This window comes from Anolis carolinensis, unplaced genomic scaffold (assembly GCF_035594765.1).
Source record: "Anolis carolinensis isolate JA03-04 unplaced genomic scaffold, rAnoCar3.1.pri scaffold_10, whole genome shotgun sequence".
Taxonomy (NCBI): domain Eukaryota; kingdom Metazoa; phylum Chordata; class Lepidosauria; order Squamata; family Dactyloidae; genus Anolis; species Anolis carolinensis.
Window position 1 is genome coordinate 25,907,444 of NW_026943821.1, and position 14,511 is coordinate 25,921,954.

The 14,511-nt window shown below is 39.3% G+C and overlaps 1 protein-coding gene and 1 long non-coding RNA gene across 3 annotated transcripts in view; one reads left to right on the top strand and one right to left on the bottom strand.

Annotated features, from left to right (window-relative positions):
- The window catches only part of cnksr1 (connector enhancer of kinase suppressor of Ras 1), a 39,217-nt gene that overhangs the window by 22,339 nt on the left and 2,367 nt on the right, over positions 1-14,511 (bottom strand). Inside the window, exons 2-6 of one of the 2 annotated variants that reach the window (XM_062962241.1) lie at positions 11,480-11,637; positions 10,506-10,708; positions 9,772-9,856; positions 3,050-3,091; positions 2,164-2,283 (exon numbers count right to left, since the gene is read on the bottom strand). In XM_062962241.1, coding sequence (XP_062818311.1) covers positions 2,164-2,283; positions 3,050-3,091; positions 9,772-9,856; positions 10,506-10,708; positions 11,480-11,637 — 608 coding nt within the window. Of the gene's footprint in view, positions 1-2,163; positions 2,284-3,049; positions 3,092-7,189; positions 7,390-9,771; positions 9,857-10,505; positions 10,709-11,479; positions 11,638-14,511 lie in introns of those variants that run through there. The other variant, XM_062962242.1, reaches the window with a different exon arrangement.
- LOC134293733 (uncharacterized) overlaps positions 7,537-14,511 on the top strand; it is a 13,673-nt gene continuing 6,698 nt past the window's right edge. The window contains exon 1 of the long non-coding RNA XR_010000698.1: positions 7,537-9,875. This is a non-coding gene — a long non-coding RNA (uncharacterized LOC134293733). The remainder of the gene's footprint in view (positions 9,876-14,511) is intronic.

Here is a 14,511-nt window from a genome sequence, read left to right on the forward strand (position 1 = left end):
AGTATAAGCCGAGATATCAATAAAATTACCGTATATACTTGAGTATAAGCCGACCCGAATATAAGCCGAGGCACCTAATTTTACCGCAAAAAAACTGGGAAAACATTGACTCCCGTATAAGCTGAGAGAGGTAAATTTCAGAAATAAAAATAGATACCAATAAAATTACATTATTTGAAGCATCGGTAGGTTAAATGTTTTTGAATATTTACATCAAGCTCAAATTTAAGATAAGACTGTCCAACTCTGATCCAATCATTATTCTCATCTTCTTCAATGTAAATGTGCTTATGTATCCTTTTTAATAGTAATGGCGTAAAATAATACATCTAATAATAATAATAAATACAGGAAAATAATACATGTAATAATAAATAGAGTAAAATAATAAATGCAATAATAATAATAGGATCAGAGTAAAATAATAAATGTATTAACAGTAATAATAAAAATAGATTAAAATAAATGTAATAGTAGCAACAATAGAGAAAAATAATAAATGTAATAATACCAATAATAATAGAGAAAAATAATACATGTAGTAATAATAAGAAATACAGAAAAATAATACATGTAATAATAAATAGAGTAAAATAATAAATGCAATAATAATAATAAGATCAGAGTGAAATAATAAATGTATTATTAATAAAAATAAAAAATAGATTAAAATAAATGTAATAGTAGCAACAATAATAGAGAAAAATAATAAATGTAATAATACCAATAATAATAGAGAAAAATAATACATGTAGTAATAATAATAAATACAGAAAAATAATACATGTAAAAATAAATACAGTAAAATAATAAATGCAATAATAATAATAAGATCAGAGTGAAATAATAAATGTATTATTAATAAAAATAAAAATAGATTAAAATAAATATAATAGTAGCAACAATAATAGAGAAAAATAATAAATGTAATAATACCAATAATAATAGAGAAAAATAATAAATGTAATAATATCAATAATAATAGAGAAAAATAAGAAATGTACCATATATTCTCGAGTACAAGCTGACCCAAATATAAGCCAACCAGGACCCTCACCCGAGTATAAGCCGAGGGGGGCTTTTTCAGGCTTAAAGAAAGGGCTGAAAAACTAGGCTTATACTTAACTATATACAGTACATAACCTAAATAGCATGCATACACACAAAGGGGTAAGCGAAAACGGCAGACTTTGAGTGCCAAAGCAGTGTCTGCAATTACAGTAGAGTCTCTCTTATCCAACGTAAACGGGCCGGCAGAACGTTGGATAAGCAAATATGTTGGATAATAAGGAGAGATTAAGGAAAAGCCTATTAAACATTACATTAGGTTATGATTTTACAAATTAAGCACCAAAACATCATGTTATACAACAAATTTGACAGAAAAAGTAGTTCAATACACATTAATGCTATGTAGTAATTACTGTATTTACGAATTTAGCACCAAAATATCACAATGTATTGAAAACTGACTACAAAAATGCGTTGGATAATCCAGAACGTATGTTGGATAAGTGAGACTCTACTGTATTAATTTTTGGACTTGGTGTTGTTGTCCTAAAGTCATGCATGCTCCATGCATGACTGCATGGAGCACCGTTACCTTCCCGCCTGAGCAGTACCTATTGATCTACTCACATTTGCACGTTTTCGAACTGCTAGGTTGGCAGAAGCTGGAGCTAACAGCGGGAGCTCATTCCACTCCCCGGGTTTGAACCTGCAACCTTTCAATCTGCAAGTTCAGCAGCTCAGCGCTTTAACACGCTGCACCACCGGGGTCCCGATACACATAATAAAAGTGAAAAATGTGTATGTGTGTACGTAGCACATCTTTGGGAGCGAAAATTAATATATTTATATTAAATTAATATATTTATATTAAATAATATATGTATTTGTGCTGTAATGTATTTGATTATTTTTGTACTGTTATATGGTGTTATGATATGTTGTTTTATTCTGTTATATTGTACTGTTCTGGGCATGGCCCCATGTAAGCCGCCCCGAGTCCCCGTTGGGGAGATGGTGGCGGGGTATAAATAAAGTTTTTTTTTTTATTATTATTATTATTATTATAAGACACCGTCTTATTTTTGGGGAAACCGGGTAATATCCTTACGAGAGAGAGAGAAAGAGAAGGAGATTCACGCAGAGCTGGCTCACCAGGCTGTCTTCGGGCCCCGTCGGCACGAGCTCCACCGTCTCCAAAACGGCCGTTTGATTCAGGAGGTTGGCAGGGCTGTGGCTCAGGATTTGCTCACAGATCCCAAAGATGTGCCTGCCCTGCAGGGTGCAAAGTTGAAAAAAATATTTCCATTAAAAAGAAATTAGAGTCCAAAGAAACCTTTATAACAAAAGCAAATGATAGGGGCCGGGCTGTGGCGCAGCTAGCTAGTAACCAGCTGCTATAAATCACTACTGACCGAGAGGTCATGAGTTCGAAGCCCGGGTCGGGTTAAGCCTCCGACCATTAAAAAAAAAAAAAAAAAAAGCCCCGGCTTGCTGTTGACCTAGCAGCCCCGAAAGACAGTTGAATCTGTCAATTAGGGAAATTTAGGTACGCTTTATGCGGGAGGCTAATTTAACTAATTTACAACACCATAAAACTGCTCACGAGGAAAAGAAGAGAAAGAACAGCCACCAATGGACGGTGAAGCAACAGCTCCCCCTGTGGCCGGAATCGTGAAGCTGGAAAGATGTTAAAAAATGCCTCTGTGTCTGTCTAAAACTGAATGTTGTTTGTCTGTTGGCATTGAATGTTTGCCATATATGTGTTCATTGTAATCCGCCCTGAGTCCCCTTCGGGGTGAGAAAGAAGGGCGGAATATAAATACTGTAAATAAATAAATAAATAAATAGCTCCAGTTGCTAGTGGGGGCACAAGATCTTCAAGATAGGTTTGCATTCCTGGAGTGGGTGTTAGGAATGATGGGAGTTGCAGTCCAAAACACCTGGAGGGCCCAAGTTTGCCCATGTCTGGCTTAAACCCACGTAATACAAAGAACCTGCCTTTCCTTTGGTGGCACGATAGAAACCCACAAATACTTACAATCAATAAGATCCGCTCTTCCCGCTCAGAGACGGTGCAATCCTGCAAGAAGCAATGCAAAGAAAGCTCAAGCAACACCGTCTACACAAGGCACTTTCCAAGCTACAATAATAATAACTAAACACAGCTGTCTATTCTAAACAATATCTGAAAAATATGCACCACGATAAAGGTTCAAAGCATAGAACACAATATGTATATTAGAGCATCATAGACATAATAATGTTAACAATAATACAAATAATAATACAGCTGATGACCAAATTCTGTCAGCTGTAGTGGCACACAGTCATAACTTACATAGTACAGTAGAGTCTCACTTATCCAACATTCGCTTATCCAACATTCTGGATTATCCAATGCGTTTTTGTAGTCAATGTTTTCAATACATCGTGATATTTTGGTGCTAAATTCGTAAATACAGTCATTACTACATTGCATTACTGCATATTGAACTACTTTTTCTGTCAAATTTGTTGTATAACATGTTGTTTTTGGTGCTTAATTTGTATAATCATAGCCTAATTTGATGTTTAATAGGCTTCTCTTTAATCTCTCCTTATTATCCAACATATTCGCTTATCCAACGTTCTGCCGGCCCGTTTATGTTGGATAAGTGAGACTCTACTGTATAATGATTTATAGACTGCAATCATCCAGATTTAAATGCTACACAGAGCAGTTTTCAGTATAAAACATGTATCAGACATAAATCAACAAGACTCCAACTAAAGTTTGTTAGCGACACAGTATGTGTACATTCAGTCTCTCCAAAATGGCATGTAATATGCAGTAAAACTAAATATATCAGTGTACAAATCAATTGGCTCAAACCTGGCTTAGAGTCAAAACAAATCAAAGTCTCTGTAATCTTGAAGCAGTTCTGTAAGTTACGACTTACAGAATTTGGTCATCAGTTGTATTATTATTTGTATTATTGTTAACATTATTATGTATATGATGCTCTAATATACATATTGTGTTCTATGCTTTGAACCTTTATCGTGGTGCATATTTTTCAGATACTTTTCAAGCTACACCTGGAAAAAGTGTGATAAGTGTAGCAATTTTTCAAGATAAATCCAAGTGGAGCATCCCTTATCCACAATGCTTGGGACCAAAAGCATTTGGGAAGTTTTTTTCCCCCAGATTCTGGAAAAGTATACTGTATGCATATAATATACGTACATAATGAGATACCTTGGAGATGGGACCTAGATCTATACATGACATTTATTTATGTTTCACGTAAACCTTACACACATCGCCAGGAGGTCATTTCATACATTGTTTTTTTATAATTTGTGCATTTATTTACTTATTTTGTGCATGAAATAAAGCTTGTGTACATTGGACCTGCTGAAAACAAAGGTGTGACTTTCTCAGCCAGAGCCCCCGGTAGCGCAGCGTGTTAAAGCGTTGAGCTGCTGAACTTGCGGACCTAAAGGTCCCAGGTTCGAATCCGGGGAGTGGAATGTGCTCCCGCTGTTAGCCCCAGCTTCTGCCAACCTAGCAGTTTGAAAACATGCAAGTGTGAGTAGATCAATAGGTACTGCTCTGGCGGGAAGGTAACGGCACTCCATGAAGTCATGCCAGTGGCCACATGACTTTGGAGATTGAAAAAATAAATAAATTTTAGGACAATAACAAAAGTAACTTTAGGACAACAACACCAAGTCCAAAAATTAATATATCTATTGTAGTCAATGCTCTCCTTTCTCTCCCATCTTAATGTTTCCTGTAGAAAATTATACTGCTAGCATTTCCAGGCAGGATTTCATTTACTGTACTTTTAAATTGCATGATAAAATTATCTCATCATCACAAGAAACGGGTCTTTTGTAAAGCTAATAGCTTTCAATTGCCCAAAATCCGCCCCCCACTTTGCAAATACTTTGCACTTAAATAGGGATGGGCTCACCACAGCATTTTTATGGCTGGGAAAAACCCATTTTCTGTCAATTACGGTAAGAGTTTCAGGAGGAAATAAGGAAGCCCTAAGGGAAGGGGGAAGCAGGTTATATCGTAATACTCGCTCATCCAAAATGTCTTGGTTTCACTTTAAAACTAACTTATCAAGACAAGCAGAAGAGCATTCGCAGATTGCAGCATAAAAACAGTCCAATTCAATCTTCTGGCAAGTCAAGGATCTTGTAAATGCACACTTTCTTAAGTCACTTAAAAAATATCAAACCCAATGCAAACTGAAGTTGTTGTTGAAGGCTTTCATGGCAAAAATCACTGGGTTGTCGTGAGTTTTCCGGGCTGTCCGGCCATGTTCCAGAAGCATTCTCTCCTGACGTTTCGCCCACATCTATGGCAGGCATCCTCAGAGGTTGTGAGGTCTGTTGGAAAACTAGGCAAGTGGGGTTTATGTATCTGTGGAATGATGTGGGAGAAGGAACTCTTGTCTGTTGGAGGAAGCTTGAATGTTGCAGTTGGCCAGCTTGATTAGCCTTGCAGGATTCCCCCAGGCAGGAAGCAGCCAGGCTCTGAAGCTGCAAGGCTATTCAATGCTAATCAAGCTGTCCAATTGCAACATTCACACTGGTCTCCAACAAACAAACAAGAGTTATTATTATTACTACTATTATTATTAACAAAATCTCTATCCCTCTTTTCTCAACTCCAAAGGGGACTCAAGGCGGCTTTAATAATAATAATAATAATAATAATAATAATAATAATAATAATAATAATAATAATAATAATATAGCCTTGCCGCTTCAAAGCCTGGCTGCTTCCTGCCTGGGGGAATCCTGCAAGGCTATTCAGTGTTAATCAATAGATAAAACAAGCCCGATCAACAGATAAAACAATAAGACAACAGCATATATAATTAAAACAATAACTGTAAAATAACATAGTAGTAGTAGTAGTAGTAATACAGTAGAGTCTCACTTATCCAACATTCACTTATCCAACACATTTTTGTAGTCGATGTTTTCAATACGTCATGATATTTTGGTGCTAAATTCGTAAATATAGTAACTACTACATAGCATGACTGCGTATTGAACAACTTTTTCTGTCAAATTTGTTGTATAACATGATGTTTTGGTGCTTAATTTACCCAACATATTTGCTTATCCAACATTCTGCCGGCCTGTTTATGTTGGATAAGTGAGACTCTACTGTAGTAATAATAATAATAGTAATAATAATAATAATAATAATAATACATCACACAGTCCTAGACACTTGGGAAGTGTTCGACTTGTGATTTTGTGATAGGAAATCCAGCATATCTATCTTGTTTGCTGTGTCATAATAAAATAATAATAATAATAATATTTTCCATGGATAAGCAGGGCTGAATGTTGCAGTTGGCAACCCTGATTAGCACCGAATGGCCTTGCAGCTTCACAGCCTGGCTGCCTAGCTTCCAACAAACCTCACAACCTCTGAGGATGCCTGCCATAGATGTGGGTGAAACGTCAGGAGAGAATGCTTCTAGGAGATGGCCATACAGGTCAGGAAAACTCACAGCAAAACCTCGAGTTTAATCTCCATAAAGAGTTAGCAAACCCCTAGAATAAATAAGGAAAAGTGGTATAAAATACAAAAGAATGGATTTCGGGAAGATATGGGGAAAATTTATAGAGTTTGTATATGTAGAAGGTAAGGGGAAAAAACCTGTAAAAGAAACAATTGAATTTTGGAAATAAATATTGTAATTGGCTGGTCTGGGGTGAAGGGATAGCACTAGGTGAGGGGTAATAAAAGGTAAATAATATGAGTATGTAATATAGAGAGTGAAAAGACTATATGAGCTTGATATACATAACTCTGTATTGCAAATTTGTTTAAGAATGTATAAGTTTTAAGTATAAATAAATAATTTTTTTTTAAAAAAAATAAAAAATAAAAAAGAGTTAGCAAACCCCAATTCTGTGCAATTCGGCACCTTCTCTTTTCTCCTCTAGCATTGCTTTTTAAACTATTCTTTGCTAGGACAATCCTCACGCTTTCCATGTTATCTTCTTCTGCAGCCGGTCAGTGCGGATTCCAAAAAGGAGGCATCCATCACCCAGCCCTTCCTGCTCATTCCACACATTCCTCCACAGCAAGACACACACACACATACAACACACACCAAGAAAATGAACATTTCGGAGAGATGACCCCGGCCCATCCTACCTGCTGGAGTTCCTCTGCACAGAATGGAATAATCCCTTTGGTCCCCTTTTCCTGGGGCAAGGGCCAAACGGAAAGGGAGACTCCCATAGCAAAAGCACCCAATCCTGACCCAAATCCCAAAAGCCTGACTCACCAGATGCTTTCTCTAACAGACAACTCGGGCACACTCTCTCCCTTCCAGTTCTGTTTACAACCTCCCCTCTCCTCCCATCCTTTCTGGTCAGCTGCCATTCCCATGCAGTTCACGCAGTTCAAACCTCTCCTTTTCGGACACACAAAGCGATGCAAATTGCAGCCCAAAAACATGTGGCTTCGTTTGGAATGACGGGAGAGAGAAAGATTCAGCACTGGAACAGGTTGCACAACATGACTTGGCTCTGAGACGTCACCGCTGCATTGTTAAGGCAGTTTGATCAGACCTCACAACCTCTGAGGATGCTTGCCACAGATGTGGGCGAAACGTCAGGAGAGAATGCTTCTGGAACATGGCCAGACAGCCAGAAAACTCGCAGCAACCTAGATGGCCCAAGCGTTATCATTGTTGTTGGTTTATTCACTGATACCCCTTAACAAGCACAGTCAAACAGCCATCGTCGTAAGATCAATAATGCGCACGATATTGCATGCAGTCAATATTGATGTTGATGATTTTATTCCCTAATCTATATACAGTAGAGTCTCACTTATCCAACATTCACTTATCCAACGTTCTGGATTATCCAACGCATTTTTGTAGTCAATGTTTTCAATACTTCATAATATTTTGATGCTAAATTCGTAAATACAATAATTACTACGTAGCCTTACTGCATATTGAATTACCTTTTCGGGCAAATTTGTTGTCTAACATGATGTTTTGGTGCTTAATTTGTAAAATCATAACCTAATTTGATGTTTAAAAGGCTTCTCCTTAATCGCTCCTTATTATCCAACATATTCGCTTATCCAACGTTCTGCCGGCCCGTTTATGTTGGATAAGTGAGACTCTACTGTATATAAAAGAGTGATGGCATCAGGGCAGCGGACAAAACAACAAAACTACAGGCCCCCCAATCTCGAAATTTGACAACACAACCCATCATCCATGGCTCTAGGTTGATACAACAAAAAGAAAAGAAAAATAAAGTCCTAATTAGAGGGAGAGGAATAATTGTTTTTATCCAATTGCTGCCAGTTAGAAGGCGAAGCTCCACCCACTTGGTCTCCTAGCAATCGATTCAGCCCAGGGGACAGGCAGAATTAGGCTTCACTTAGGCCTCTTCCACAGATTATCTAATTTGCACTGGATTATATGGCAGTGTAGACTCAAGGCCCTTCCACACAGCTATATAACCCATTTAGAATTGAATTATCTCGACTCTACACTGCCATATAATCCACTTCAGTGTGCATTTTATACAGTTGTGAAGATGGGTTATTCCTCAATACTTTATTTCCCATACCACCATACTTCGCCACAGCAACGCGTGGCCGGGCACAGCTAGTATATATATATACCGTGTTTCCCCAAAAATAAGACAGTGTCTTATATTAATTTTTGCTCCCAAAGATGCACTAGGTCTTATTTTCAGGAGATGTCTTATTTTTCCATGAAGAAGAATTCACATTTATTATTGAACAAAAAATGAACATTTTATATATACAGTAGAGTCTCACTTATCCAAGCTAAACGGGCCGGCAGAAGCTTGGATAAGCGAATATCTTGGATAATAAGGAGGGATTAAGGAAAAGCCTATTAAACATCAAATTAGGTTATGATTTTACAAATTAAGCACCAAAACATCATGTTATACAATAAATTTGACAGAAAAAGTAGTTCAATACGCAGTAATGTGATGTTGTAATTACTGTATTTACGAATTTAGCACCAAAATATCACGATATATTGAAAACATTGACTACAAAAATGGCTTGGATAATCCAGAGGCTTGGATAAGCGAGGCTTGGATAAGTGAGACTCTACTGTAGTAGGACCAGGCTGTGGCACAGCTGGTTAATAGCCAGCTGCAATAAATCACTACTGACCGAGAGGTCATGAGTTCGAAGCCAGCCCGGGTCAGAGTAAGCTCCTGACCATTAATAGTCTAGCTTGCTTTGACCTAAAGACAGTTGCATCTGTCAAGTAGGAAATTTAGGTACCGCTTTATGCGAGGAAGCTAATTTAACGAATTTACGACAACATAAAAGCAAGCAGCATGCGGAAAGGAATGAGGAAGTACTACCATCAAGGATTCGGTATCACAAGTGGGAGATGAAATGGCCGGAATCAAACATACCCCCATGAAGCCAGAAGCTGGAAAATGTTAAATTGCCTCTGTGTCTATCTATATGTTGTATGTTTAATGGCATTGAATGTTTGCCATGTATATGTGCGTTGTGATCCGCCCTGAGTCCCCTTCAGGATGAGAAAGAAGGGCAGAATATAAATGCTGTAAATAAAAAAAAATATCTCAGTATCAGGAAAGTGTGGGCATTTCACACAGTTTTCCAGATGCTTGATTCCAATTCTCATCTACTATAGGCAACATGATTGATACTACGCATCGAATAGGACACAGAAGCCCTCCTCGATAGAGACTTACCTTTTGCACAATCTCCGCCAAGTCTCCGCAAAGCCAGATGATGTCTCGGCTGGCCGAATAGTCATGCAAGTGGGAGAAGAGATACCTGCAAGAAGATACTGGTGGTAAGTGCTTTTGCAACAGGCTCCTCCAGCAACTTACTGTGTTGGTAGATCATGATAAATGAGCAGTGAGCCAAATACACTGGGCTACTGGCTATAACTCAAAAGCCAATCTCCCGTTGGGTTTCTGCTGACCAAATTATGTCACTTAGGGCACTTTGTATATTATTTTATTTTTAATGTCGAAGGCTTTCATGGCCAAAATCACTGGGTTGCTGTGAGTCTGTGGCAGGCATCCTCATAGGTTGTGAGCCGACACAGATGTGGGCGAAACGTCAGGAGAGAAAACTTCTGGAACATGACCAGACAGCCCGAAATACTCAAAGCAACCCAAAGGAAGTTACTGTTTGGACGACAACATCCAAGTTTATGGATACTGGGGAGATGTAATGCAAACAAGTACGATATTTTTCCAAAACAGTAAAACAAAGTCAATGCAGTATTGTGGTTTGCGCACTGGACTACAACCCCAGAATCCCCACTTGACCACACAAACCCAAACAACAACAACAAAAAAGGTCACCAAACCCATTTTCACCAAGGGCCACATCACTTATGGTTGTCTCCAAAGGGGTTGTTGGTAATTGTAAGACTGTATAAATGTAGTTCTGGCATCCTCTTAATAGTGAATACCTGTTGAGCCATAAGAAGAGGCCTTTGGCAGCCGCGAGGAGCTCCACAACGCAGGCCAGGAGGTCCGAGGTCGGCTTGTCAACAACGTCTCCGTTGTAAGTGCCGACTTTCCGGCGGCTCAAGATGAACACCTGGATGGTCCGAATGATCCCTTGGAGCTTCTCGGTGAGTGTCCGAAGGCTCAGCGACGACAGCTCATAGTTCTAAGAAGAAGAGGAGAACTCATATTATATAGACCAGGCATGGGCAAACTTGGGCCCTCCAGGTGTTTTGGACTTCAACTCCCACCATTCCTAACAGCCGGTAGGTCAGGAAGTTCTTCCTAAACTTCACTACAAACAATGCAAATGACTAAAACATTGTGTCACCCCCACGGAGCTGCTTTTGTAGCCAACCGCACTGCAATGTTGTAGCTAAAATTCCAAACATTAACAGAACAAGCAACTATATAAAAAAGGAACAGTCGCGGAAACAATAGTGTATGCTTGGAACAGATTCAAAGTGTCATTGTATCTATGCAATAATGATAGCTCTGACTGGCGCACATACGCATTAGAAGGTTCAAAAAATAAATTGGAACAGATCTTTATCCTCATTGGTATTTTTTTTTCCCGTGTCAGGAGCATCTTGAGAAACTGCAAGCCGCTTCTGGTGCGAGAGAATTGGCTGTCTGCAAGGATGTTGCCCAGGGAACGTTGCCAGGATGTTTTGATGTTTTTACCATCCTTGTGGGAGCCATGGAGCTAATGGAGCTCATCTGCGCTTTCCCCAGGTTGGATTTGAACCGGCAACCTTCAGGTCTGCAACCCAACCTTCAAGTCAGCAGTCCTGCCGGCACAAGGGTTTAACCCACTGCACCACCGGGGGCTCCTTTGGTATATTGATACAGTAAGGCCGGATTATGAAAAATGTTTTGGAAGTGAAATCTAACAGCGGGGATACTATATATATACACACACATATATGACACTTACCAATATACAGAGCTGCTCCACTGCTTCCAGAAGCAACTCCTGATGTCCGACTCGTCTCACGCCCAAAACCTCCAAGTCCTGATAAGAGAGACGGAGCAGCCTCTTCCCATCCAGGCCCCAGGTCTCAAAAGGGTAGCCTTGCAAGACCGGATCCAGCCCTAGACATGGGAGGCAGGAGAAGCATTCACTTCGGAGAACCTGAATCCTTGAAAGCGTTATAGGATCTCCGGATGAGGCTGCATGTCTCCCACTTTGGATCCCATACCATACAAAAGAAATATCTAGATACCCATTGTCAGGACCCAGGCTACAGAACACCAATAACCATGCGCAGAGACCAGAATCTATCTAATATCTTTATTAAGGAAATATATAAAGTCCATAAAAACAAGTGTAGAATATAGTTCAGAAGTAGACCTTTCAGGAAAGGTCAAATATAGTCCAGGAAAACAATGTCCAATATGAGATATTAAAGTCCAAAGTTATAATCCACTTCACCGAAACACATACTATTTGGCAAGCAATAGTGTGGGGAACTGTCCATAGTCTTTGAGGCTTAAGGTAAATCCGAAGGAAACTGGAAAACAAGGCTTGAAACTGAGAAGCAAGGTCCGTGGTTTAAAACGCAAGACAAGACAAGACTTGAGACTTGGCAAGATCAAACTTAAAGCAAGGCAAACATGAATCAAGAACTGAGTCCATAGAAGTCCATGGTACAAGGCTGGGCTGGAAACTTGATCCGGGATCTGGGAACTGGAGTACGAAGTCTACACACGATCTCACTCCTCAAGCCGACGAATTGACTCCGCAAGGATTCCTTTGCGGGCCAACACCTATATAGGATCTTGTTTTCCCGCCAAGGAACACTTTCTCTGGGGAACAAGAAACGAAACCTATACTGTGTCCAGATGCATGACTCCTTAAAGTTTCCCAAGGGAAACAGACTTAATCAGCTAATTGTCTGGCAGCTATCCTGGCGCTCCGGCGAGTCGCCTCTCGAGCGCCTCTATCTTGATTATAATTATCCCGGCGAGAAAATGGGGGAGATTTCTGCTCAAGGCTTGTTTGGCTGACTTCTTGTGGGCAAACATCTTGCAGGTGCAAGGGCTCCAAATCTGGCAGAAACGGTGGGAAACCCAAGTTTTCCTCTTCATCTGCCACAATAGTACTAGGAACGGGACTACATGGCCCATGAGTCATCACACCCATACGGTATTATCCGGTCATTTATTAGGTCCCTATTTTATTGTCTATGAATTTTATCTCATCCTTGTATTCTTGCATAGACGTTTCAGTTCCTCCACCTATGTAGACGACAGAATTGTATTTGATGGTTGACTGATATTATCAACTATTATAATAACTTTGTTTTATATTGTTTTTATCTTGTTATATTATGAATTGTATGCACCGTATATACTCGAGTATAAGCCAACCTGAATATAAGCCGAGGCACCTAATTTTATCACACAACTGGGAAAACCTATTGACTCGAGTATAAGACGAGGGTGGGAAATGCAGCAGCTACTGGCACATTTCAAAAATAAATATAAATACTAATAAAATTATATTATTTGAGGCATCAATAGGTCAAATTATTTTGAATGTTTACATAAAAATGTAATTTATGATAATAATAATAATAATAATAATAATAAGAAGAAGAAGAAGAAGAAGAAGAAGAAGAAGATAAGACTGCCTAAGTCTGATTACCTATATACTTAGCCGACCCAAACATAAGGCAGCCAGGACCCTCACTCGAGTATAAGCCAAGGGGAGCTTTTTCAGCCCTAAAAAAAGGCTGAAAAACTAGGCTTATACTCGAGTATATACAGTATGTTGTTTTTATCTGATTATGCTTTCTGGGCTCTGCCCCATGTAAGCCACCCCAAGTCCTCTTGGGGAGATGGTGGCAGGGTATAAATAAAGTTGTTGTTGTTGTTGTTGTTGTTGTTATTACCCAATTTCCGCCTCTTTCAGAGAACAATCACTAGCAGTTAGCAATCCTTTACAGATAGCATCCTGTTGTCTCACCTCCTTCTTAACTATGAGTTGTTTGTAAGTCTTACGTTTGTAACAGCTTGTATTTGGATAATTCACATTGCAGGACAAACTCAACAGTGAAGGTAAAGGTAAAGGTTTTCACCTGGTGTCTGACTCTGGGTGTTGGTGCTCATCTCATTTCTAAGCTGAAGAGCTGGCGTTATCCATAGACACCTCCAAAGTCATGTGGCCGGCATGACTGCATGGAGTGCTGTTACCTTCCTGCAGTGCCTATCGATCTACTCACATTTGCATGTTTTCGAACTGCTAGGTTGGCAGACGCTGGGGCTAACAGCGGGAGCTCACCCCACTCCCCGGATTTGAACCACCAACCTTTTGGTCAGAAAGTTCAGCCGCTCAGTGATTTAACCCTGTGCCACCGAGGCTCCTTCAATAGTAACGATCATCATTAACCGTGCTGGATGCCACTACGAAGATCATAAGCACACATTTCCTACCGGAAGCTGTTCAGCCAAGTGCCTGATGCCTCCCTCTTTGTAAACAAACACACCGTTCCATATAAATACCACTGTTTTTAAAACTCTGTTGTCAAATTTTGCACAGATATAGAAGATGTCAATACTTGTGAATCGTTTGCTTAAGTTTTGAAATTAATATTCAGAGGAAGGAATATATCAAGAGTGAGAATCACACAGCCTTCCAGATGTTGCAGGGCTGCAAGTATCAATAACCCTAAGCCCCTTCTATACTGCCACATAAATTGCATCTGATCTTCTTTGAACCGGATTATATGGCAGTGTAGACTCATATAATCCAGTTCAAAGCAGACAATGTGGATTGTCTGTTTTTATAATCTGGATTATATGGCAGTGTTGACTCATATAATCCAGTTCAAAGTAGACAATGTGGATTATGTTTTTATAATCTGGATTATATGGCAGTGCAGACTCATATGATCCAGTTCAAAGCAGATAATGTGGATTTATGATAATGAAGTATAGAAAGGGCCCCAGCCTCAGAGGAAGGCT